Source organism: Mya arenaria, chromosome 5 (genome assembly GCF_026914265.1).
Source record: "Mya arenaria isolate MELC-2E11 chromosome 5, ASM2691426v1".
Classification (NCBI taxonomy): Eukaryota; Metazoa; Mollusca; class Bivalvia; order Myida; family Myidae; genus Mya; species Mya arenaria.
This window is the reverse complement of record NC_069126.1, coordinates 47,429,605-47,456,200: the sequence shown is the minus strand read 5'-3', so window position 1 is coordinate 47,456,200 and position 26,596 is coordinate 47,429,605. Positions and strand designations below refer to the sequence as shown.

At 42.9% G+C, this 26,596-nt stretch overlaps 1 protein-coding gene across 1 annotated transcript in view; it reads right to left on the bottom strand.

Moving 5' to 3' along the window:
• LOC128234555 (molybdenum cofactor sulfurase-like) overlaps nucleotides 1-26,596 on the bottom strand; it is a 59,025-nt gene that overhangs the window by 26,220 nt on the left and 6,209 nt on the right. The window contains 2 exon segments of the mRNA XM_052948832.1: nucleotides 4,415-5,091; nucleotides 5,708-5,864. Of these exon segments, the coding sequence (XP_052804792.1) occupies nucleotides 4,415-5,091; nucleotides 5,708-5,864 (834 nt within the window).

The window sequence follows — 26,596 nt, the reverse complement described above, 5'->3', positions numbered from 1 at the left end:
TAAATTTAAATTTAATGTAAAAAAAACCCATCAGTTAAATGTTTAAGTCACTGTTACATTTCTTTCAATCTGACCATGAAAATCTTAGGAAATCAACTGAAAATAAGAATTGACTTAAGATGTTTTATGCCCATATCTATGCCCAGATCTACAGACCTAGATTATAAGTATCTTCCATGACCAAGAGTGAAAGAAAGGTTCATTCCGACCCGAGCGTAGGGTCGGGATGAACCTATCTTACATGAGCGGCTATGGTAGATGCTTTTTCTCTCACCTCAGTTAAACAAAATTAAGTAAACATGTATCTTTTTGCTGGAACTCTTTTGTGCTTAGTGAAAATAATTGCGTACGGATATGCGATAACTCGTGGTTGTCATGGATATTCGCGCAGTGATTCAGAGTATGTAAATGGTCTGATCAGTCTTTAAATAGTTCTAAGAAGAGTAAAGCATTATTTCTTAAAAGGTGCGTGAAAACTGTTTTCTGGTGACATTTGAAGCGAGAAATAATTAACTAGCGTTCTAAATATTGCCACAAGACAAGGTTTCCATGATTCGCTACAGACGACAGTCTTCAACAAGGGAGGCAATTACAATGTGGTGACCATAAAAAAGGAATTCCATACGGGCATTTTATCTTCGCCGGTGGGCAAGATTATAAGTATCTTCCATGGCCGAGAGTGTAAGATAGGTTCATTCCGACCCGAGCGTAGGGTGTTTTGCGGAAACGAGGTTTACCGAGTTTCCGCAAAACACCATGCGCGAGGGTCGGCTGGTCCTATCTTATGGGAGCGGCTATGGTAGATGCTTTTTCTCCCACCTCAGTTAAACAAAATTAGGTAAAAATGTATTTTTTGCTGGAACTCTTTTTGCTTAGTGAAAATAATTGCGTATGGATATGCGATAGCATGTGGTTGTCATGGATATACGCGCAGTGATTCAGTTAATGTTAATAGTCAAATCGGTCTTTTTAAATAGTTCTAAGGAGAATGAAGCATTATTTCTTGAATGGTGCGTGAAAACTGTTTTATGGTGACATTTGAAGCGAGAAATAATTAATAAGCGTTCAAAATATTACCATAAGACAAGATTTCCTTGATGCTACTGACGACAGTCTTCAACAAGGGAGGTAATTACAATGTGGTAAAAGGAGTTCCATACGGGCATTTTATCTTCGCCCGTGGGCAAGATAAGGATATCTAGCATGGTTAAATTATTGGATCTACTTATCTGAGGTGGGAAAAAAGAATATCTAGCATGGTTGAATTATTGGATCTACTTATCTGAGGTGGGAGAAATATTATGTACACTACCAGCCACAAGTTTTTTTGGGAATAACACATTGCCACCGTGGGTGAAATTGCGTTTTGCGGTATATTGCACAGATATTTTTTGCATTAGCCAATGCGGTAGTGCACATTATCACAGCTTTCATCTGCTGCTACCACATATGACATCTGACAAACATGCACGCAGCATATCGACGTAATGCCGCTTGAAGCGATATGCAGGTACCGTAAGTACAAATAGAAGATTCTTAATTGTACCATGCTCGCAGAACGACTTTCACCCGCGAAACTTGAAAAATATGTCGCTTGAATATTTAGTGTTTGTTAAAGTAAATTGATACTAAAATGTTCCTGCAAAAGGGCTTTCGTCGCCTTAAGGAAGAGTTTGTACCAGCAGCTCTGTTTGTTTTCGCTTTGTTGGAAGAACATCTAGTAAATTGTACAATTTTGTAAGTGTCAAAATTACTAAAACAAAATTGAATTTAGTTTTCATTTAAAAAATTATCAATGCACATTGTTGTTTTAAATTTGATTTTTATGTTTTTAATTCATTGCCCTCTTTATGAATATAATAATTATGGTTGCAGTGTCCCATAATTATGGACATATACTGGAAATGAAGGATCAAGTTGTTCTAAAGTGTCAGGTGTTTTTCAAAGAAAAGGTGTTGCTATTAGTAGGCAAAGTAAAGACACAACACAAACCATATTAAAATAATGGAAAATGTTGGCAGTTTTATTCAATATAGTGTTATTCACTTTCACACAGGTTTAACAAAGGCATACAAACCTAGATTAGTGCGAATACAGTGACAATAGTGTCTGAAAACTATCACAGTCGCAAAGCATAATTTTCAGACATTAAACTATGCTTGATTACGAATAAAGTGATTTGTAGATTATGGGTCAAGTTTGTATGAGTTTTTATAAAACTGTCTAGAACTATATTTATAGGACGGGGACAAAGAAGTAGCCTTCAGATAATTGAATGCTACCTTAATTACCATTAATAAACCCCTTGCGATGCCGCGTATAGCGTTGACTCGACACGGTGGAACGTGGGGGAAATTATAGAAATAAATGTGGTGGGAGGTATGCTAATATCGCGGCGATATAGTGAAAATCATATTTAAAAGATGACATCTGCGGTTAGTGAAAATTGCAGCGATGTGAGAAAAATGCAAAAAAAACGTGTGGCTGGTAGTGTACATAGTACTCACATTGCAACATAATTGGAGTGCATACTTTATTTCAAGTGAACAAGTCAAGATTTTGCATAGACCAGTCAAAAAGAAGTTGTACATATATAAATGGGAAACCATGTTATAAACATTTCGTTACTTAAGTCTTCCTTAAAAATTCATTGCCATTTAGCCTATAGAGAAGTACAAGTGTTTTTAACATAAAATGAAGTATATTACATACAATTGATGAAAATAAAGAATTATAGATATCATTACATTTTTATATCATATCAGTCAGGTACTAAACTTAGGAAAACAATTTAATTTAGGAAATGACTTAAGATGTTTATGAATATGGCACCAGGTATTTTATAGCCTGCTTTTGTTCAGTATAATGTAGGCTCAGAGTGTGCAGCAGGGTGCACCTTGAATTACTGTAAAATCATAAATGTTCCTGGGAAATTCATTTTGGAGACTTTCTTTGGGCTGGCAATCCTATATATAGTAACACATTTCTTCAGGGTTTCCGTGGTTATTTGCAAGACTTGGCACTTAGCAGTTTTGCAGCCCGGGCCAATTATCGATTGAGGTCCGCCTATGGAACATCCGCACATGGATTCAGTTTTTGTTTGCAAAATGGTGACCGTTGTAAACATAGAGTGCAGTATTAGCTAATCACACTTTCACACTGTGTTGATCTGTTGAATATTTATTAAAACTTTAAAGGGAGGCAAACGGGAATGTATTTTAGGAGAGTATGCTTGTTATCAATAAGCAGTGTAATATAATAGAACAAAAAAATAATCCACAAAATTAATGTACCCACAAATATATCCTTTTTCGAACCACAAAATTTCATGCCGCCGAATATACAAATGATTTCCCAGTATAAAATTAATTTAAGAACTTACAGAGCTACAGAAGCAAACAAGCTGGTAAACAAAATATATTCCAGATATAATAAAAGACTGCGAATAGGTCAAAAGGAATCATCAAAATTATGATATACATATGGTCCATTCTTTGTAGTATAAGCACAATAACCATGACGCTCGATTCTCCCTGATCCGGTAATGTAATTTGCTTATATAAATGAACTTTTGCAATTTTTGCTGAATGAAAGAATATTTCTGCTTGATAATAAAACGTAAAATAAAACATTATTCAGCAGTATCTTATATTTTATTTACATGACGTGGGAATAGCTGGAATATTTTTAGAATTTATAGAAATATCGTTTGATATCTGGTTTATATAAACAATAATTGTATCAAAGATCAAAGAATGGAAATATTCCAGAGCAGAGATTCGCCAAAAGGTTTGTAATTTTTGTAAAATTGATACCTTTGTTTCCAAGCTGTTAAAGAAGATAAACATGGAGGTCTTCTGTAGATGCTAATTACACGCCTGGCAGTTAATTTTCGTGAAAATGGCTACCATTACCGTCAGAGGGTATTTTAATAGGTCTAAGATAACGACCACATCCAGTGATTGGCTCCGATTTTAGTGCTGAAGCCCCATGATTATTTTTCCAGACACATACTTTGCTGCTGGAAGAATCATTGTGGAAGTCAGTAGCTGTGTTTTTTTCATTGGCACCCACAGTTTTCAAAACATGATTTGTGTCATGTTCAATGTTTCACTCATACTTAATGAACAGTATTTGCCAAACTATTAATATTAGGCATAATGTTAATTGGGCTGAGAAAAACCACACTTACACTTACCTTTTTACTTAGCAACCCCTACAAAAACTCCCCCCCCCCTTTCAAAAGCTATAAAAATAATTTAATTTTCCAAAGGGTAGTTGTTTTGTTCACTCAGTTATTGATAATTGTTTATACACCTTCAGTAGTAATCTTAGTCTAGATATTGTAATAAATTAATGTATAAACAAAATGCATGCCAGAATACAAATCACGCTTTCACAGTACAAAGCATACCCAGTCCAGTTGGAAAGCCGAATATCTTGTAGAAAGACAGAGTGACAAAGTCTGGCTTCACTTTGCTCAGATCCAGGGGAGAGGTACTCACAAAACTGGCGGCATCTAGACAAGTAAACCAGTTACCATGGAAACCACATGACCTTGACCTTTCACCTTCAGTGGTCTCAACCTTTTGCCAAGACATCTCTCCATTTTTGAGTGCTCTTATCCAATCTAGAGGGTATTTCTTTCCTGAGAAGTTTGATTGAGCTGGAAATGTGAGGAGATGGTTTCCACATGAACTGTTTGAGGAACCATGTTTAAGAGTACTGAGAATTTCGAGGTTTCCGTCATTATTACAGTCAACACATTGCACAACGTTGGCTTTTGCAAGAGCATATTCACGCATTCCCTGTGCAGAAGTGTGATTATCAAGCAAATAGGTGAAACTTCCTCTTTGGCAGAGGTTGGGTTGATTAGAAATTGGATCTTCTTGTTTATGGCCCTCTGTCTGTCGACAGGATGATAGAGATTTGTCACTTTGATCATTGTTGGCATGGTTGTCACAGCGACAACAAGTGGCGCAGTCACCATGGAAATCAAATGACTCAGCGATGATCTTCAAGGCACCAGTACAACCGGATGTGAAAATAACAGAATACTCTTTTGCGGAGGCTGCAAAGTGCTGAAGTATCCTGAAAAAATTTTTTTACCAAATATTAGTGAAACAATCAACAGGCAAAACACTTTTATAGCTGAAGGATTCAGAAACTCGCAGGCAATATTAACCACAAAGGAATAATTAAAATCCTAATCATGAGAAACCTGTGCAAAACTGCTAAACACTTCAACTAGAAACCTATTTACGGTACTCCTTTTATTACTTAAAACATTTTGAATTCATCAAACAAAAAGGTGCTTCCTTTTAATGTTAAGAGGCATATGTCATAAGTTGTTATATGGATTCTTATATATGGCCATTAACAAACAAATCCAACATCAGTTATAGACTTTAGGCTTTTCAAAATGATCACATTTAGGCCTGAAGATGATTCCAGAAATTGCAGTCAATATGGGTTTATACTGAACAAACACATATTCATGTCAAATGTCTTGGCTGTGGAGCAACCGCCACTGCTCATCTTTTTTTTTAAAAAAAGGGCATAACTCAACATGTATTAAAACTAGAGTTATAGGTCTGCTATACATGTGTGAATTGTCTCTAGCAACATGTGTACCAAGTATTTTTATTTAAACTTTTGAACGTTTTTTGAGTTATGGCCAAGGTTACAGTTTCTTTGCTACACTGACCTGTATCGTATCTGGTCGACTGTGTCTGTGGTCAGCTGACTGGATGGGCTGTGACTGTGAGGGTTGGCATATAGGTTATTGGCAACGTCTCCATGGAAACCTTCCAACTGTGACCTTGAGACCAGCGTACTGCCAGCATGGTCCACGAATACCTCACCTGAAAAAGAAATTATAACCATGGTGAGGGTTGGTAGATATGTTGTTGATTGTGTCATGAAGGACGCCCTCTAGTTGTGACCTCGAGAACAGCATACTGCCAGCATGCTCCAGATATACTTCACCTGAATAAGAATGGGTTGATGTACATGTTACTGATGCAAAATTGTTTCAAATTTCCATTAGTGTGTATTTTATATAACTGATGTAGTTAAAAGTGCCGACTTAAGGACACATGACCACCACATGTTGAAGGCAATTATGCCTGTCTGTTTTTCTCAGTCAACCGAGCTTAAGGGATGTAATTTAGCCATAGTAATGAGACTTTTTACACATGTAAGTATTGTATGTGGGAAAATGTGTATCTGGTTTTTATTTTACTACCTTTTATCAATTTATAGCCTACTGTTTTACGTAAGCTCCCTCTATGGATATCAAGGCTGTAAAATATCTCTTTATATATTAAAACATTGCTGCTTGATACATAAAAAAAATGTAACTGTTCCTCAACAAATACTTCTTTTCAAAAGAAGAAATAAACAACTTCAAATAACTTAACCTGTTTTATCTTCTTTTTTTTAAAAAACATACCAAAAGATCTAGTGTTCACACAAAGAGAAACAAAATGGTTGCCATGGCACTAGAGCTTCTTTGTTCATTACAAGATACAAACTTCTGAGAGAAAACACTAAGTACATCATTTTTGTGTATTAATTATTTAATATCAGCAACATCAGAAATGTCTTATGTGAGATATATTCAATTACAGGAACATTTCAAGCTAGTAATATTTACTGCTGTTCATCATCTCTAAGTATTTCTATGAAAGAAATTATTATATAATATACATCACGCAGCTTACCTTATATCATTAACTGAATTCTTCGTGCCAACCTTAAGTGTCTTTAATAGTAAGTCATTCAAGCACACTTGTATATTTCAGAAACAAGCATGATTTTCTTTAGAAAGGCCCCTTCATAGTCTATATACGGTATTCTATTCAATGTGGCTAAAAATTCATATTCATAACAGTCATGGACTTAGTGCAAAATACCTGTAGCTGAATATGGAAATAGAAGGCGTAACGATAGTCTTGCCCTAAGCCCTCAAATTGTTACAACCAATAGAGGGATCAGATATAGTCACATGTAAACCTTAGCCAATCAAATCATCATACACAATAATTTGACTTTGAACATTCTCTTTCATTACCAGGTAATTTTAAGTATGACATTAAAAACAATATTATGAAGGGAAATTCTATTTTTATTAAGTCCTTATTTAAAGCAAAAAGTTGCCTTCTGAGATAGCATTCATGAAGTAATTTATCACCTGGTATTCACACATTGATATGTACTGAATAATGTAGTCCTTCCATAAAAAGCCCCTAAATATGATGTACCGAAAAACAAGGGGGAGGACGTAATTTCGTTACATGCAAACAGTAAGTGAGAAAAATGTTTCATGACAAACAAAATGGTGGATTAAGAATAAAAAGTACCGATTCTGGAACCAACTTTTGCCTGGTAAGTGGACTTTTTCTTTAAATTTTGAAAAATGTATGTATCCAGTATGTGGCGAAAAACATATTCTTCGATGGACATCTTAGTTTGGTATCATAAATTTAAGGATAAAAAAGTTATTGAACAGATTGTTGCTTAGGAGGCAATGTTTACAAATAAACGTGTTGATTTTATCCACAATTTTTCGTATTTTCTCAGCATATTTGGCATATCTGTGCATGTATTAACTGTGCTTGCATGTATATTTCTATTTTCCAAACTTCATGATTATTACTTGACTACATGTTTCCAGGCTGATTTTTTGTACCTTAACCACCCATTATGTTTATAACTTTCCAGGCTGATTTTTTGTACCTTAACCACCCATTATGTTTATTGCTTTCCAGGCTGATTTTTTGTACCTTAACCATCCATTATGTTTATTGCAAGCACAAAAAGGACAAGATTACCCCAGAAAAGTGTATCCATCGAAATACCACAAGAACAAAAGCATGAAAAATTAATTTTACATGAATGTAAGAAACAACTATTTTTTGACAGTGAGATCTCAAGCAAAGATAAGACATGTGTATTGAGTCCATGAAGGCGAAATAATGAAAATTCAGTCAGTACAGAGGTTCAAGAGTATGTGGCAATCAAAATGAATGCTATAGCAAAGAAGTAGATGAAGACATAGTTAAACTAGGACTACAATGTACAAGCTGCTGAGCCAGAAAATACCCAAGGAACTGACACATTGAACAACCTTAGTGCTACAATAAAGTGTTTCAAGGCCTAGTTCTACACTTATTTGTCATGTTTGAAATGTCACAAAAGACAAGACTGTGAAGTATGTTTTGGGAGCATGTCTGAAATGTGTTTTAATTGTCAAGGTTAATGTTTTGCACAAAGACCCCACCAAAGACAACATAAGGGCAAGGCCTAAAAAAAATGTCCGTTTCGGGTAACCCGACCCTACCTATAAAAATGCGCCAACCCTAACTATTTTTTTCCGTTTCAAAGCAAAAAAAATATTCGTTAGCGAATAGAGAATTACGAAGGGCGGATAAATGCAGATTTTAATCAGAATTATTGTTTATATGATAAAACAAAGTCAGGCAATGACAGTAATGGAGGAAAGACTGCCATGTGCAAGAAAACACTCTGAACTTACGACAGATTTTGAAAAAAAAAAAAAAAAAATCCCTACCTACCCTACATAGAAATTTTGGGAAGGTTACCCTAAACAAACAATTTTTTTTTTTGGCCCAATGATAAGACATGTACAGATAACTGACTTCCAAATGTGTAAGTTTCAGTGATCAAAACACATGGTAGTGTAAATAAAACATATAGGCACTATATCAAAGTATTACAGATGAAAAGACTGGCATTCCAGGACATTTCGGATTTTAAGTGCCCAAGTCATGAAGTGACCCAGAGCACCCTGATGCACCCTGATGCATGGGTGCATTAACAGCTTGGGAAGCTCTGATTTCTTTGAAAAACAGACAAGCTAAATGTTACTAGTATATAAAAAGGGTTGCCTCAAAAAACAGTATTAAGTTTTTGAATTAAGGAAGTCAATTAAGTGAAGTGGTCAGTGCTGGAACAGGCACACCTCCACCACGTAAGAGAAACACCTCAATTCAAAGACGCACAGGCTGTGCTGGGTGACATACACCTCGATCACCCGAAGAGCACCACCTGCGCCACCAAAAGAGCAACACTTCATTTTAAAGAAGCATGATATGCTGGGGGCCCCACAACTCAACCACCTGAACAACAAAACCTAAAATTAAACAAGCACAGTTGGTGCTGAGGGACACACATCAATGCCACCTGAAGAATATTACTTCAATTTAAAGAAACAAGGTGGGTGTGTGGCTGGTATTAACAGTATTGCAGGCAACTTTCACTCAATGTATGCTGAAGAAACCAAGCTGATGTTAACGATCCCAGGGGTGTTGAGTATTTTCACTACCTTTGGGAAGTATTACCATTCCAAGACCATTTTTAATTAAGATCACAGACATGTGAAGTAAACATCATCAATCATGTCAAGTCAAAATACCAGAAGTCTCTTTTGTTAGGACCAGCTAACATACCTGTCACATGCTTGTGTCATAGTTCATCAGTGTAGGGAACTCCCATTCAGGTGAGAATTTGTAGAATTTGACAGATGATGACGACATTAACAGACCTTTCGTTGGAGATTATCATTAATAGAAATTATGATTCAAATCTTGGAGTTTGTGTGTTCTTTCATCTTCCCATATCAACCCAACAAAGCCAAACCATACCACTGCAAACGGATGCCAAAGCTCATTTATAATTTTTTTTTATAGTTTTCAACTGAACATTTTGCCCAAACCTCCCAATGTTGTCCAAGTAAATCTTTTTTATGTCTTTAATAGCAGAAAGGAGTACATCAAAAGGCAGCATTTTAAAATTGTTCTATTGGGAGGGCTCCAAACCCCACTTTCCACATCAAAACTGTATATTTTTCAGTTCTGGCAGATGTCCACAGTCGAGATCCAAAGTTTTGCCCCCTCTAATGCCATATTCTGGATCTGTCCCTAGAAAATGTGTGCTAAGACTTTCATGTGAGCATCTTAATTAAATGTTTTTTGTGTTTTTGTTATGGGTAAAGTTTTTTGCACAACAAAGCCTACAACACCAAGGCTGTCATATTACCATAACGAACTTGGAAGATGATTTGGAGAATATGGTTAAAACATACAAAAAATTGTGACATACGAATTCCACAACAAACAGGGTTTTCAAATTGATATTTCAGGTGGAATGGCCTTAAGTTGGTATCACTCTCTACATTTTCCTGATTTTGTTAGTACTTGCTACTCCTGAAAAACCATCAAACAGAAAGTCATTCATACTTCTGACATTGACCCCATTATCTTTCATTTAAATCTGTTAACATAATAGGGTTTCGAATATTTTCAGTAATGAGTCTACATAGCTCATCACAATAAGCCGTGAATCTTTCACCACAGAGCACATGCTTGAAAGATGTTTCGTTTGCAAAAAAAAAAAAAATGGGTTTGCATTTTCTTGTGTTACAAATGTTCACCTGATGTGGACGGAACCCAGCATAAAGATGTTTCTGAAACAAATAGGATGTTTATCTTGACTGTTTTTTTTGTTTTATTATGACCAAAGAATTAATTTTTTGCGCCACTCTAAAAATAACTCTAAAACAAATGCTGCAGAGTAAGAGCTATCAGATAAAACATTGACTAAAAAAGTACAGCAACTAATCATAAACATAAGCTTAATTGTTGGAACAAGTGCAGTGCTTAATGGTTCCTTAATCTTTATGGCAGATATTCATAAAAATTGGCAAAAAATTATGATATTTGTAAATCTTTTCCTTTCTAATTCATTACATAACTAAAAATTTACTTTGGCTTTGTTGACAAAAACATCTTTCTGAAATAAGTTATGGAAGCGAAAATCAATTAAAAATTTATTGGATCTCACTTTCAAATATTAATAGCAAAAATTCTAGCAATGATTGTAAATTATAATGCTCACTAAGTGTCCAATTTCTGGTCAAAGCGAATAATAAATCACGCTGTTATTTGATTAGTACTAGTGAGATAAAGGCGTCGTAGGACTTCCAACTGCACACAGACTGCTCTGAATGTTAATTGCAGTTGCACATGCAATTATAGATATTAAAATCGAAGCCATAAAAGCCAACAGTCATAGATCTGAGAGTGTTTTGGAGGCCATCAAGGTTCCTAGCCCCACTGAGAGTGTTTTGGAGGCCATCAAGGTTCCTAGCCCCACTGAGAGTGTTAGTACACAGACAGAATGCAATTAGAGCTACCCTGTTCCTAAACGTGCACCAACATAAGCACTCTTGATCTTTTCATTTCATTTGAAACATAACCCAGATGTGTAGCTAAACCAAAATAAATGTGCAGACCAATCCTGTTCAATGGCGGGAATGCTCCACCAATAATGTTATTTGCTATGTTCATAGAAAAGTACTCCCATATAACAAACACTAAAAAAAACATTTTTGTAAATGTTGTGCAGGCTCATGTTGACAGTGCTGACATGGAGCCTAGGCCAGTAATATCAGATAATTCCCAACAACTGACACTGGTCAATATTACAGGGCTTTGTCAAACCATGCCCTACCACTATTAACTTAGGCCTAAAACGTTTTATCTCAGTTTAGACATGGACACTAAATGCCAGCTCCACCACTTATCGGCGGTGCAAAAAAACGAGCTATCGACGTGGTGCAGCTGTGCCATGTGTTTATTTCTACACACATGAGTATGATTTATATTGTATTTGATAATTTTATTAAACGGACATCTTTCGAAAATCAGAGAATGCGGTACCAAGTAAGGATGCTTTTACTGCAGGTTGGCTATGATTTCTATTCAATATTTTGCGAACTGTGGAACCAGGAGCTTTTCTCCTGAATCGGACTTGAGCATATTTTAAGATCTGCCAGCATTTCAAGTACACTTCCTTGCTTACACACACACTTGTTTATTTGGTCAAGTCAAAAGTAGGTCACATGCTTACCATGACATTTCTGTATAGTCTGTATTAAATAATGAATATTCTATGTTTTTAAATGAAAGCAACAAAATGGTTACAACAACTAAGAATCAGAAAAAGGTTTTATATCTAGGGTGAATGTAATCACCCTTGCCAGACTGCACCCACAGTCTCCCCAGCCTCTCTGAACCCATAGTCACCCGAGCCTCACTGCCACCACAGTCACCTCAGCCTCACTGCCACCACAGTCACCCCAGCCTCACTGCAGCCATAGTAGCCCAAGCCTCACTGCACCCACAGTCCTCTAGCCTCACTGCACCCACAGTCACCGTAGCCTCACTGCAACCACAGTCACCCCAGCCTCACTGAACCCACAGTCACCCCAAGCCTCACTGCAACCACAGTCACCCCAGCCACACTGCACCCACAGTCACTCCAGCCTCACTGCACCCACAATCACCCAAGCCTCACTGCACCCACAGTCACCCCAGCCTCACTGCAACCACAGTCAACCCAGCCTCACTGCAACCACATTCACCATAGCCTCTCTGCAACCACAGTCACCATCGATAGCCTCACTGCATCCACAGTCACCCTAGCCAGACTGCACCCACAGTCACTCCAGCCTCACTGCACCCACAATCACTCTAGCCTCAGTGCACCCACAGTCACCCCAGCCTCACTGCAACCACAGTCACCCTAGCCTCAGTGCACCCACAGTCACCCCAGCCTCACTGCAACCACAGTCACCCCAGCCTCAGTTCACCCACAGTCACCCCAGCCTCACTACAACCACAGTCACCCCAGCCTCACTGCAACCACAGTCACCCTAGCCTCACTGCAACCACAGTCACCTCAGCCTCACTGCAACCACATTCACCCAAGCCTCTCTGCAACCACAGTCACCCTAGCCTCACTGCACCCACAGTCACCTCAGCCTCACTGCAATCACATTCACCATAGCCTCACTGCAACCACAGTCACCCCAGCCTCACTGCAACCACAGTCACCTCAGCCTCACTGCAACCACATTCACCCAAGCCTCTCTGCAACCACAGTTACCCTAGCCTCACTGCACCCACAGTCACCTCAGCCTCACTGCAACCACATTCACCATATCCTCTCTGCAACCACAGTCACCCAGCCTCACTGCAACCACAGTCACTCCAGCCTCACTGCAACCACAGTCACCCTAGCCTCACTGCAACCACAGTCACCCCAGCCTCACTGCAACAACAGTCACCTCAGCCTCACTGCAACCACATTCACCCAAGCCTCTCTGCAACCACAGTCACCCTAGCCTCACTGCACCCACTGTCACCTCAGCCTCACTGCAACCACATTCACCATAGCCTCTCTGCAACCACAGTCACCCCAGCCTCACTGCAACCACAGTCACCCCAGCCTCACTGCAACCACAGTCACCCTAGCCTCACTGCAACCACAGTCACCCTAGCCTCACTGCAACAACAGTCACCTCAGCCTCACTGCAACCACATTCACCCCTAGCCTCACTGCAACCACAGTCACCCCAGCCTCACTGCAACCACAGTCAGCCTAGCCTCACTGCAACCACAGTCACCTCAGCCTCACTGCAACCACAGTCACCCTAGCCTCACTGCAACCACAGTGACCTCAGCCTCACTGCCACCACATTCACTCCAGCCTCATTGCACCCACAATCACCCAAGCCTCACTGCACCCACAGTCACCCTAGCCTCACTGCAACCACAGTCACCCTAGCCTCACTGCAACCACAGTCACCCTAGCCTCACTGCACCCACAGTCGACCCAGCCAGACTGCAACCACAGTCACCCTTGCCAGACTGCAACCACAGTCACCCCAGCCTCACTGCAACCACAGTCACCCCAGCCTCACTGCAACCACAGTCTACCCAGCCTCACTGCAACCACAGTCACCCTAGCCAAACTGCAACCACAGTCACCCTTGCCAGACTGCAACCACAGTCACCCCAGCCTCACTGCAGCCACAGTCACCCTAGCCTCACTGCAATCACAGTCAACCCCAGCCTCACTGCACCCACAGTCACCCCAGCCTCACTGCAACCACAGTCACCCCAGCCTCACTGCAACCACAGTCAACCCTAGACTCACTGCAACCACAGTCACCCCAACCACACTGCAACCACAGTCACCCCTAGCCTCACTGCAACCACAGTCAACCCAGCCTCACTGCAACCACAGTCACCCTAGCCTCACTGCTACCACAGTCACCCTAGACTCACTGCACCCAAAGTCACCCCAGCCTCACTGCAGCCACAGTCACCCCAGCCTCACTGCACCCACAGTCACCCCAACTGCCAACACAGTCACCCTAGCCTCACTGCACCCACAGTCACCCCAACCTCACTGCCACCACAGTCACCCTAGCCTCACTGCAACCACAGTCACCCTAGCCTCACTGCAACCACAGTCACCCTAGCCTCACTGCAACCACAGTCACCCTAGCCTCACTGCAACCACAGTCACCCTAGCCTCACTGCAACCACAGTCCTCTAGCCTCACTGCAACCACAGTCACCCTAGCCTCACTGCAACCACAGTCACCCTAGCCTCACTGCAACCACAGTCACCCTAGACTCACTGCACCCAAAGTCACCCCAGCCTCACTGCAGCCACAGTCACCCCAACTGCCACCACAGTCACCCTAGCCTCACTGCAACCACAGTCACCCTAGACTCACTGCACCCAAAGTCACCCCAGCCTCTCTGCAGCCACAGTCACCCCAGCCTCACTGCAACCACAGTCACCCCAACTGCCACCACAGTCACCCTAGCCTCACTGCACCCACAGTCACCCCAACCTCACTGCCACCACAGTCACCCTAGCCTCACTGCAACCACAGTCACCCTAGCCTCACTTCAACCACAGACACCCTAGCCTCACTGCAACCACAGTCACCCTAGCCTCACTGCAACCACAGTCATCCTAGCCTCACTGCAACCACAGTCACCCTAGCCTCACTGCCACCACAGTCACCCTAGCCTCACTGCAACCACAGTCACCCTAGACTCACTGCACCCAAAGTCACCCCAGCCTCTCTGCAGCCACAGTCACCCCAGCCTCACTGCAACCACAGTCACCCCAACTGCCACCACAGTCACCCTAGCCTCACTGCACCCACAGTCACCCCAACCTCACTGCCACCACAGTCACACTAGCCTCACTGCAACCACAGTCACCCTAGCCTCACTGCAACCACAGACACCCTAGCCTCACTGCAACCACAGTCACCCTAGCCTCACTGCAACCACAGTCACCCTAGCCTCACTGCAACCACAGTCACCCTAGCCTCACTGCAACCACAGTCCTCTAGCCTCACTGCAACCACAGTCACCCTAGCCTCACTGCAACCACAGTCACCCCAGCCTCACTGCAACCACAGTCACCCTAGACTCACTGCACCCAAAGTCACCCCAGCCTCACTGCAGCCACAGTCACCCCAGCCTCACTGCACCCACAGTCACCCCAACTGCCACCACAGTCACCCTCGCCTCACTGCCACCACAGTCACTCCAGCCTCACTGCACCCACAATCACCCAAGCCTCACTGCACCCACAGTCACCATAGCCTCACTGCAACCACAGTCACCCTAGCCTCACTGCAACCACAGTCACCCTAGCCTCACTGCACCCACAGTCACCCCAGCCAGACTGCAACCACAGTCACCCCAGCCTCACTGCAACCACAGTCACCCCAGCCTCACTGCAACCACAGTCACCATAGCCTCACTGCAACCACAGTCACCCTTGCCAGACTGCAACCACAGTCACCCCAGCCTCACTGCAACCACAGTCACCCTAGCCTCACTGCAACCACAGTCAACCCAGCCTCTCTGCACCCACAGTCAACCCCAGCCTCACTGCACCCACAGTCACCTCAGCCTCACTGCACCCACAGTCACCCCAGCCTCTCTGCAACCACCATCACCCCAGCCTCACTACAACCACAGTCAACCCTAGCCTCACTGCAACCACAGTCACCCCAACCACACTGCAACCACAGTCACCCCTAGCCTCACTGCAACCACAGTCAACCCAGCCTCACTGCAACCACAGTCACCCTAGCCTCACTGCAACCACAGTCACCCTAGACTCACTGGACCCAAAGTCACCCCAGCCTCACTGCAGCCACAGTCACCCCAGCCTCACTGCACCCACAGTCACCCCAACTGCCACCACAGTCACCCTAGCCTCACTGCACCCACAGTCACCCCAACCTCACTGCCACCACAGTCACCCTAGCCTCACTGCAACCACAGTCACCCCAGCCTCACTGCAAACACAGTCACCCTAGCCTCACTGCCACCACAGTCACCCCAGCCTCACTGCAACCACAGTCACCCCAGCCTCACTGCAACCACAGTCAACCCTAGCCTCACTGCAACCACAGTCACCCTAGCCTCACTGCAACCACAGTCACCCCAGCCTCACTGCAACCACAGTCACCCTAGCCTCACTGCAACCACAGTCACCATAGCCTCACTGCAACCACAGTCACTCCAGGCTCACTGCAACCACAGTCACCCCAGCCTCACTGCAACCACAGTCAACCCCAGCCTCACTGCACCCACAGTCACCCCAGCCTCACTGCAACCACAGTCACCCCAGCCTCACTGCAACCACAGTCACTCCAGCCTCTCTGCAACCACAGTCACCCCAGCCTCACTGCAACCACAGTCAACCCCAGCCTCACTGCACCCACATTCACCCCAGCCTCACTGCAACCACAGTCACCCCAGCCTCACTGCAACCACAGTCACCCTAGCCTCACTGCAACCACAGTCAACCCCAGTCTCACTGCAACCACAGTCACCCTAGCCTCACTGCCACCACAGTCACCCCAGCCTCAGTGCACCCACAGTCACCTCAGCCTCACTGCAACCACAGTCACCCCAGCCTCACTGCACCCACATTCACCATAGCCTCACTGCAACCACAGTCACCCAAGCCTCACTGCAACCACATTCACCCTAGCCTCACTGCACCCACAGTCACCCTAGCCTCACTGCACCCACATTCACCATAGCCTCACTGCAACCACAGTCACCCCAGCCTCACTGCAACCACAGTCAACCCAGCCTCACTGCAACCACAGTCAACCTAGCCTCACTGCACCCACATTCACCCCAGCCTCACTGCAACCACAGTCACCCTAGCCTCACTACACCCACAGTCACCCTAGCCTCACTGCAACCACAGTGACCTCAGCCTCACTGCCACCACAGTCACCCTAGCCTCTCTGCAACCACAGTCACCCCAGCCTCACTGCAACCACAGTCACCCTAGCCTCACTGCACCCACATTCACCATAGCCTCACTGCAACCACAGTCACCCCAGCCTCACTGCAACCACAGTCACCCTAGCCTCACTGCACCCACAATCACCCAAGCCTCACTGCAACCACAGTCACCCTAGCCTCACTGCAACCACAGTCACCCTAGCCTCACTGCAACCACAATCACCCCAGCCAGACTGCAACCACAGTCACCCCAGCCTCACTGCACCCACACTCACTCCAGCCTCACTGCATCCACAGTCACCCCAGCCTCACTGCAACTACAGTCAACCCAGCCTCACTGCAACCACATTCACCATAGCCTCATTGCAACCACAGTCACCCTAGCCTCTCTGCAACCACAGTCACCCCAGCCTCACTGCAACCACAGTCAACCCCAGCCTCACTGCAACCACAGTCAACCCCAGCCTCACTGCACCCACATTCACCATAGCCTCACTGCAACCACAGTCACCCCAGCCTCACTGCAACCACATTCACCCCTAGCCTCACTGCACCCACAATCACCCAAGCCTCACTGCAACCACAGTCACCCTAGCCTCACTGCAACCACAGTCACCCTAGCCTCACTGCAACCACAGTCACCCCAGCCAGACTGCAACCACAGTCACCCCAGCCTCACTGCACCCACAGTCACCCTAGCCTCACTGCAAACACAGTCACCCCAGCCAGACTGCAACCACAGTCACCCCAGCCTCACTGCACCCACAGTCACTCCAGCCTCACTGCACCCACAATCACCCAAGCCTCACTGCACCCACAGTCACCCCAGCCTCACTGCAACCACAGTCAACCCAGCCTCACTGCAACCACAGTCACCATAGCCTCACTGCAACCACAGTCACCCTAGCCTCTCTGCAACCACAGTCACCATAGCCTCTCTGCAACCACGGTCACCCCAGCCTCACTGCAACCACAGTCAACCCCAGCCTCACTGCACCCACATTCACCATAGCCTCACTGCAACCACAGTCACCCCAGCCTCACTGCAACCACATTCACCCCTAGCCTCACTGCACCCACAATCACCCCAGCCTCACTGCAACCACAGTCACCCTAGCCTCACTGCAACCACAGTCACCCCAGCCAGACTGCAACCACAGTAACCCCAGCCTCACTGCACCCACAGTCACCCTAGCCTCACTGCAACCACAGTCACCCCAGCCAGACTGCAACCACAGTCACCCCAGCCTCACTGCACCTACAGTCACTCCAGCCTCACTGCACCCACAATCACCCAAGCCTCACTGCACCCACAGTCACCCCAGCCTCACTGCAACCACAGTCAACCCAGCCTCACTGCAACCACATTCACCATAGCCTCACTGCAACCACAGTCACCCTAGCCTCTCTGCAACCACAGTCACCCCAGCCTCACTGCAACCACAGTCAACCCCAGCCTCACTGCACCCACATTCACCATAGCCTCACTGCAACCACAGTCACCCCAGCCTCACTGCAACCACATTCACCCCTAGCCTCACTGCACCCACAATCACCATAGCCTCACTGCAACCACAGTCACCCTAGCCTCACTGCAACCACAGTCACCCTAGCCTCACTGCAACCACAGTCACCCCAGCCAGTCTACAACCACAGTCACCCCAGCCTCACTGCACCCACAGTCACTCCAGCCTCACTGCACCCACAATCACCCAAGCCTCACTGCACCCACAGTCACCCCAGCCTCACTGCAACCACAGTCAACCCAGCCTCACTGCAACCACTTCACCATAGCCTCTCTGCAACCACAGTCACCATCGATAGCCTCACTGCACCCACAGTCACCCTAGCCTCACTGTACCAACAGTCACCCTAGCCTCAATGCACCCACAGTGACCTCAGCCTCACTGCCACTACAGTCACCCTAGCCTCACTGCCACCACAGTCACCCTAGCCTCACTGCCACCACAGTCACCGTAGCCTCACTGCCACCACAGTCACCCAAGCCTCACTGCAACCACAGTCACACTAACCTCACTGCCACAACAGTCACCCCAGCCTCACTGCAGCCACAGTCACCCTAGCCTCACTGCATCCACAGTCACCCCAGCCACACTGCAACCACAGTCACCCTAGACTCACTGCACCCAAAGTCACCCCAGCCTCACTGCAGCCACAGTCACCCCAGCCTCACTGCACCCACAGTCACCCCAACTGCCACCACAGTCACCCTAGCCTCACTGCATCCACAGTCACCCCAGCCTCACTGCAGCCACAGTCACCCCAGCCTCACTGCACCCACAGTCACCCCAACTGCCACCACAGTCACCCTAGCCTCACTGCATCCACAGTCACCCCAGCCTCACTGCAGCCACAGTCACCCCAGCCTCACTGCACCCACAGTCACCCCAACTGCCACCACAGTCACCCTAGCCTCACTGCACCCACAGTCACCCCAACTGCAACCACAGTCACCCTAGACTCACTGCACCCAAAGTCAAGCCAGCCCCACTGCAGCCACAGTCACCCTAACCTCACTGCACCCACAGTCACCCCAACCTCACTACACCCACAGTCACCCTAGCCTCACTGCACCAAGTTCACACCAGTAACTTTTGATCCTTGTATTTTCTGTTTAGAAAATGGGTAGCAAATTATCAATGGATCCTTTCTGTATAAATCCTTATTCTGTGGAACAATAACTACTACCTATTATAATTAGCCGGCAATGCGCCAACTACGCAGCAGATTGCCTGCAATACAATCACAATACTTGACAAAAACCCTGTCAGAAAAGAAATGGAAAACAACAACTTAATAACTCCTTGAGACTAAGACAGTCATCAAGGATTCTGATGCAAGCCAGTTATAGAGACACAGAATCAATACAAGTTAAAGAGACACAAGTAGCTTTGCTTGCTAACTAATTAATGAGCACTAACAATTAATTACCTAAAGCTTTCTCTGAACTTCCTCTGATGGTTTTATTGCAGGTTTATTGTGGGGAATAAGGAGCTGCAAATGCCCTTAAAGAGCCGCTACATGGAATACCTAAGTACCTGAGTCAGTAAGTAAAAGCTCAAAAGTAGTGCAATACTAAAGAACAGATGACAGATGCTATACAGAATAAATTAATGCACAAAACTCATTAAACATAAAATAGTTTAACCTCTTAGTACTACAATGTTGCTTGGCATGACGCAAAGTGACCAAAAACAAATAAGAAATAAATTTTGGACATAAATGCCTTTTTAGCTCACCTGTCACATAGTGACAAGGTGAGCTTTTGTGATCACAATTTGTCCGGCGTCCGTCCGTCGTCCGTCCGTCCGTAAACTTTTACTTTAAACGACATCTCCTCATAAACCGCTTAGCCAATTTCATCCAAACTTCACAGGAATGTTCCTTGGGTGGTCCGGGGCTGATGGGTTTTCTCTATATGTGTTATAGTGAAAACTTAAAAAATATTCTCCGAACTCACAAAGACAAGTAACGTCTTAACTTAAACTGGATAACATATTTAGTACACATACTAATTTTCAATATGGGCCACATACAACAATTAATAACAAATATACATATATAGATACACACGTAAAATCAAGTAGTGACAAGAGCTTAGATATTTGGCATGACATATCATCTAGTTGACTTGTACCAATATTGTTCAATCTTTGGCCCTGGGGTCAAAAAATGGCCCCACCCGGGCGGTCATGGGTTTCCTTGTATATATATATGATGAAAACTTATAAAATCTTCTTCTCCGAAACCAAAAGGCGAAGGCCTTAGATATTTGGTATGAAGCATTGTTTATCGGACCACTATTAAGATTGTTCAAACTTTAGCCCTGGGGTCAAAATTGGCCACGCACCGTGTTCATAGGCTTAGGTTTTCAATATTTTTATATAGTCTTATATAATAAAACTTTAAAAATCCTCTTCTCCAAAATATAAGACCTAGAGCTTTCATATTTGGTATATAGTGTAACCTAGTGGACCTACACCAAAGTTATTCAAATTATTGTCCTGGGGTCAAATTGGCCTTGCTCAGGGGTCATTTGTTTTTACATTGTCTTGTCACTTAAACGTCTTTTCCTCTGAAAGTAAAGGTCAGAATGACTCCATACTTGATATGTAGCATCCTTACATGGTCCTCTCTCAACTTTGTTCAAATGGTTTTGTTTGGCCCCTTTTAGGGGTCACCAGAGCAAAAAATAGAAAAACCTTTAAACAACTTGATCTTATTAACTGCTTGATGGATCTTCAAGTCTGAAGCATCCTAGCATGGGCCTCTGTCAGGTCTTTTCAAATAATTTTGTTTGGCCCCTTTTAAGGGCCACCAGAGCTAAAATTAGTAAAAAATACTTAACATTTTCTTCGCATGAACCCCTTGATAGATCTTCAGCAAATTTGGTTTGAAGTGTCCTTGCATGGACCTCTCTTAAATTTGTTCACATATTTTTGTTTGGCCCGGTTGCCATGGCAACCTAAAGGAAAATGTCAACAATTGGTTATAATCATCTTCTTCTCCTAAACCGCTTTGACAATTTTGATGAAACTTCATAGGAATGATCCTTAGTTGGTGCTTTTTCAAAATTGTTCAAAGAAATTAATTCCATGTAGAACTCTGGTTGACATGGCAACCTAAAGGAAAAGTGTCAACAATTGGTTACAATCATCTTCTTCTCCTAAACCGCTTGGATAATTTTGATGAAACTTCATAGGAATGATCCTTGGTTGGTGCTTTTTCAAAATTGTTCAAAAAAATTAATTCCATGCAGAACTCTGGTTGCCATGGCAACCTGAAGGAAAATATAGGCTGTCGTGTCCGCGCTGTGACTTTCTCTTATATGGACAGATTTTAAAATGACTTGCCATATGTTTTCGTCATACCAAGACAATGTGTCGTGTGCAAGACCCATGTCCCTACCTCTAAGGTGAAAGATACACTAAGTGTTTATTCACAATGGAATGCTGAATATGAGGACATAAAGAGTGTTGGCTGTCATTTAGTATGATTGGGTTTTTTTCTATGCTCAGAGGCAATTTAATATAACTTGCAATATGTATTTGACACATAAAGGCAAGATCAACTTTTTATGTACTTGTTCATAGATCAATGTCACATTGGGGGGCATTTGTCACATACTTTGATAGCTCTTGTTCAATATTCTTTGAGAAACAAGCTATATTAATAACAAAGGTTAAACTCTTTTACTCAGGTGAGCGATTTAGGGCCATCATGGCCCTCTTGTTAATATAACATTTGTTTCCACCAAAATGTAGACCAAATTGACATGTGCATGTGGCAGGGATTAAACCCAAGACCTCTCAGTCCATAGGCAGATACCCAACCATGTTGTGGTGGCGATTGAATCTTTAGCATATCCCAGCATAAGCATACACTGCCCTTGGTACCATATGCAAGCAACATGGATAAAGAAACACTGTCTAAAAGCTGCTATATATACATGACATTGAAAACCACCTTTTCGTATGCATTTTCTTACTGGGTTCTAAAGGATGCAATGAGGTTTTATGAGGAATGCAAAAACATAAAAATCAACAGTATACCTAGAGCAAATTTGGTTATGTATTGTACAGACCCCACCATATTACCATTACCTCACTACAGGCAAAGTTGGTTATGTATTGAACAGACCTCACCATATTACCATTACCTCACTACAGGCAAATTTGGTTATGTATTGCACAGACCCCACCATATTATCATTACCTCACTACAGGCAAAGTTGGTTATGTATTTTACAGACCTCACCATATTACCATTACCTCACTACAGGCAAATTTGGTTATGTATTGCACAGACCCCACCATATTATCATTACCTCACTTCAGGCAAAGTTGGTTATGTATTTTACAGACCTCACCATATTACCATTACCTCACTACAGGCAAAGTTGGTTATGTATTGTACAGATCTCACCAAATTACCATTACCTCACTACAGGCAAAGTTGGTTATGTATTGTACAGACCTCACACTATTACCATTACCTCACTACAGGCAAAGTTGGTTATGTATTTTACAGATCTCACCGAATTACCATTACCTCACTACAGGCAAAGTTGGTTATGTATTGTACAGACCTCACTCACACTATTACCATTACCTCACTACGGGCAAAGTTGGTTATGTATTGCACAGACCTCACCATATTACCATTACCTCACTACAGGCAAAGTTGGTTATGTATTTTACAGACCTCACCAAATTACCATTACCTCACTACAGGCAAAGTTGGTTATGTATTGTACAGACCTCACACTATTACCATTACCTCACTACGGGCAAAGTTGGTTATGTACTGCACAGACCTCACCATATTACCATTACCTCACCACAGGCAAAGTTGGTTATGTATTTTACAGACCTCACCATATTACCATTACCTCACTACAGGCAAAGTTGGTTATGTATTGCACAGACCTCACCATATTATCATTACCTCACTACGGGCAAAGTTGGTTATGTATTGTACAGACCCCACCATATTACCATTACCTCACTACAGGCAAAGTTGGTTATGTATTGCACAGACCTCACCATATTACCATTACCTCACTACGGGCAAAGTTGGTTATGTATTTTACAGACCTCACCATATTACCATTACCTCACTACAGGCAAAGTTGGTTATGTATTGCACAGACCTCACCATATTATCATTACCTCACTACGGGCAAAGTTGGTTATGTATTGTACAGACCCCACCATTTTACCATTACCTCACTACAGGCAAAGTTGGTTATGTATTGCACAGACCTCACCATATTACCATTACCTCACTACGGGCAAAGTTGGTTATGTATTTTACAGACCTCACCATATTATCGTTACCTCACTACAGGCAAAGTTGGTTATGTATTGTACAGATCTCACCAAATTATCATAACCTCACTACAGGCACAGTTGGTTATGTATTGCACAGTTGGTTATGTATTGTTCAGACCTCACCATATTATCATAACCTCACTACAGGCACAGTTGGTTATGTATTGTACAGTTGGTTATGTATTGTTCAGACCTCACCATATTACCATGATGACCTCACCTCAATATTTTTTATTGACAAAGTTTGTTATTGAACAGATTCACCACAATGTAGTATTTGACATTCAATGAATATCAAATCCTCAAGTAAGGATGGCATAATGTGCTGGGTGATTAAAATAAATAGTAAATAGGGTGAACCCCCTCCCCCTCTTTCTTTCTATTAAGCAGTTTTCAGAGGCGTTTTAAAGAGAGCAATATACTCAGGACTTAAGGGGTGGTAAGCAGTAGCATTATTCAGTTCACAGACTCTCTAGTTATTTATGATTTCATATGCAAGAATATGATCTGTAAGTGTTTTCCCTAAGAAATTCACCAACATCTTTCACTAGGAATTTCACCAACATCTTTCACCAGGAATTTCACCAACATTTTTAAGAAGGAATTTTACCAACATCTTTCACAACTACGTGAAGTATGAAGTGAATGAAAAGAAGGCTATTGGAGTTATAAGTGAATATGCAAACTTGCCCTAAACTTTAACCAGACACCAACACCAACACTTGGCCAAGTAGGATAGCTCTCCTTATTCTTCGAATAGTCAAGCCAAAACAGAAAAACATACCTCAAAAACATGTTCTGGACATTCCCAAATCCGATACTGGTGGGTAAAATAAATAGCATGATAGTTTCAATCCTTTTAGGCAGTCTCTTCAAATCAAACAGGCCAAGCGATTGAGTACATAATTATGCATTATTAATGATCAATAGAAGTGTTCTTAATATATTGTTTTTCCAAGCAGTCAATGAGAACTCTAAGTGCAAGAAACATACTTGTTTAATGTATTACTTTGTACATGTAGGCACAGGAACATCTATAACCTGAGGTGAATACTTAATCATGTAGACACAGGGACATCTATAACCTTAGGTGAATACTTAATCATGTAGCCACAGGGACATCTATAACCTTGGGTGAATACTTATCATGTAGGCACAGGGACATCTATAAACCTTAGGTAAATACTTAAACATGTAGGCACAGGGACATCTTTAACCTCAGGTGAATACTTAATCATGTAGGCACAGGGACATCTATAACCTCAGGTGAATACTTAATCCTGTAGGCACAGGGACATCTATAACCTGCAGTGAATACTTAATCATGTAGCCACAGGGACATCTATAACCTCAGGTGAATACTTAATCATGTAGGCACAGGGACATCTATAACCCTAGGTGAATACTTAATCATGTAGGCACAGGGACATCTATAACCTCAGGTGAATTCTTAATCATGTAGGCACAGGGACATCTATAACCTCAGGTGAATACTTAAACATGTAGGCACAGGGACATCTATAACCTGCAGTGAATACTTAATCATGTAGGCACAGGGACATCTATAACTTTAGGTGAATACTTAATCATGTAGGCACAGGGACATCTATAACCTCAGGTGAATACTTAATCATGTAGGCACAGGGACATCTATAACCTCAGGTGAATTCTTAATCATGTAGGCACAGGGACATCTATAACCTCAGGTGAATACTTTAACATGTAGGCACAGGGACATCTATAACCTGCAGTGAATACTTAATCATGTAGGCACAGGGACATCTATAACCTGAGGTGAATACTTAATCATGTAGGCACAGGGACATCTATAACCTGAGGTGAATACTTAATCATGTAGGCACAGGGACATCTATAACCTTTGGTGAACTTTAATCATGTATGCACAGGGACATCTATAACCTTAGGTGAATACTTAAACATGTAGGCACAGGGACATCAATAACCTGCAGTGAATACTTAATCATGTAGGCACAGGGACATCTATAACCTTAGGTGAATACTTTATCATGTAGGCACAGGGACATCTATAACCTGCGGTGAATACTTACACATGTAGGCACAGGGACATCTATAACCTTAGGTGAATACTTAATCATATATGCACAGGGACATCTATAACTTGAAGTTAATACTTGATCTCTAATTATTTCCAGGTAAATAAGTTATTCATACATGTAGAAATATATGAATACAATTAATCTTCAAATTGATATGTCATATCAAGTTTCAAGCCATTAGTAAAAATAAAACATCTAGTAAGTTTTAAGGGATGGATGTTCTATCAAAAAATAATTATGCATAAACTTATCAGTATGAAACGTTTGAAAATACTGTCAACCGAAGCAAGGCAGATGGCTCCACACATTTCACCGACTTACTCTGCATTCACCAGGTACCAATTACTCAAATATTATACATGAAAGCTTAGTACAGACCTGCTGGTACCTAGAGGATGACATGTTTGTTAAGGTACAAAGGTCAAGCTTAACCTGGCCTGAGAGGTGGTGTAAGCAACATCTAAGCTGCTGCCTTAAGGTAGTTTGAATGT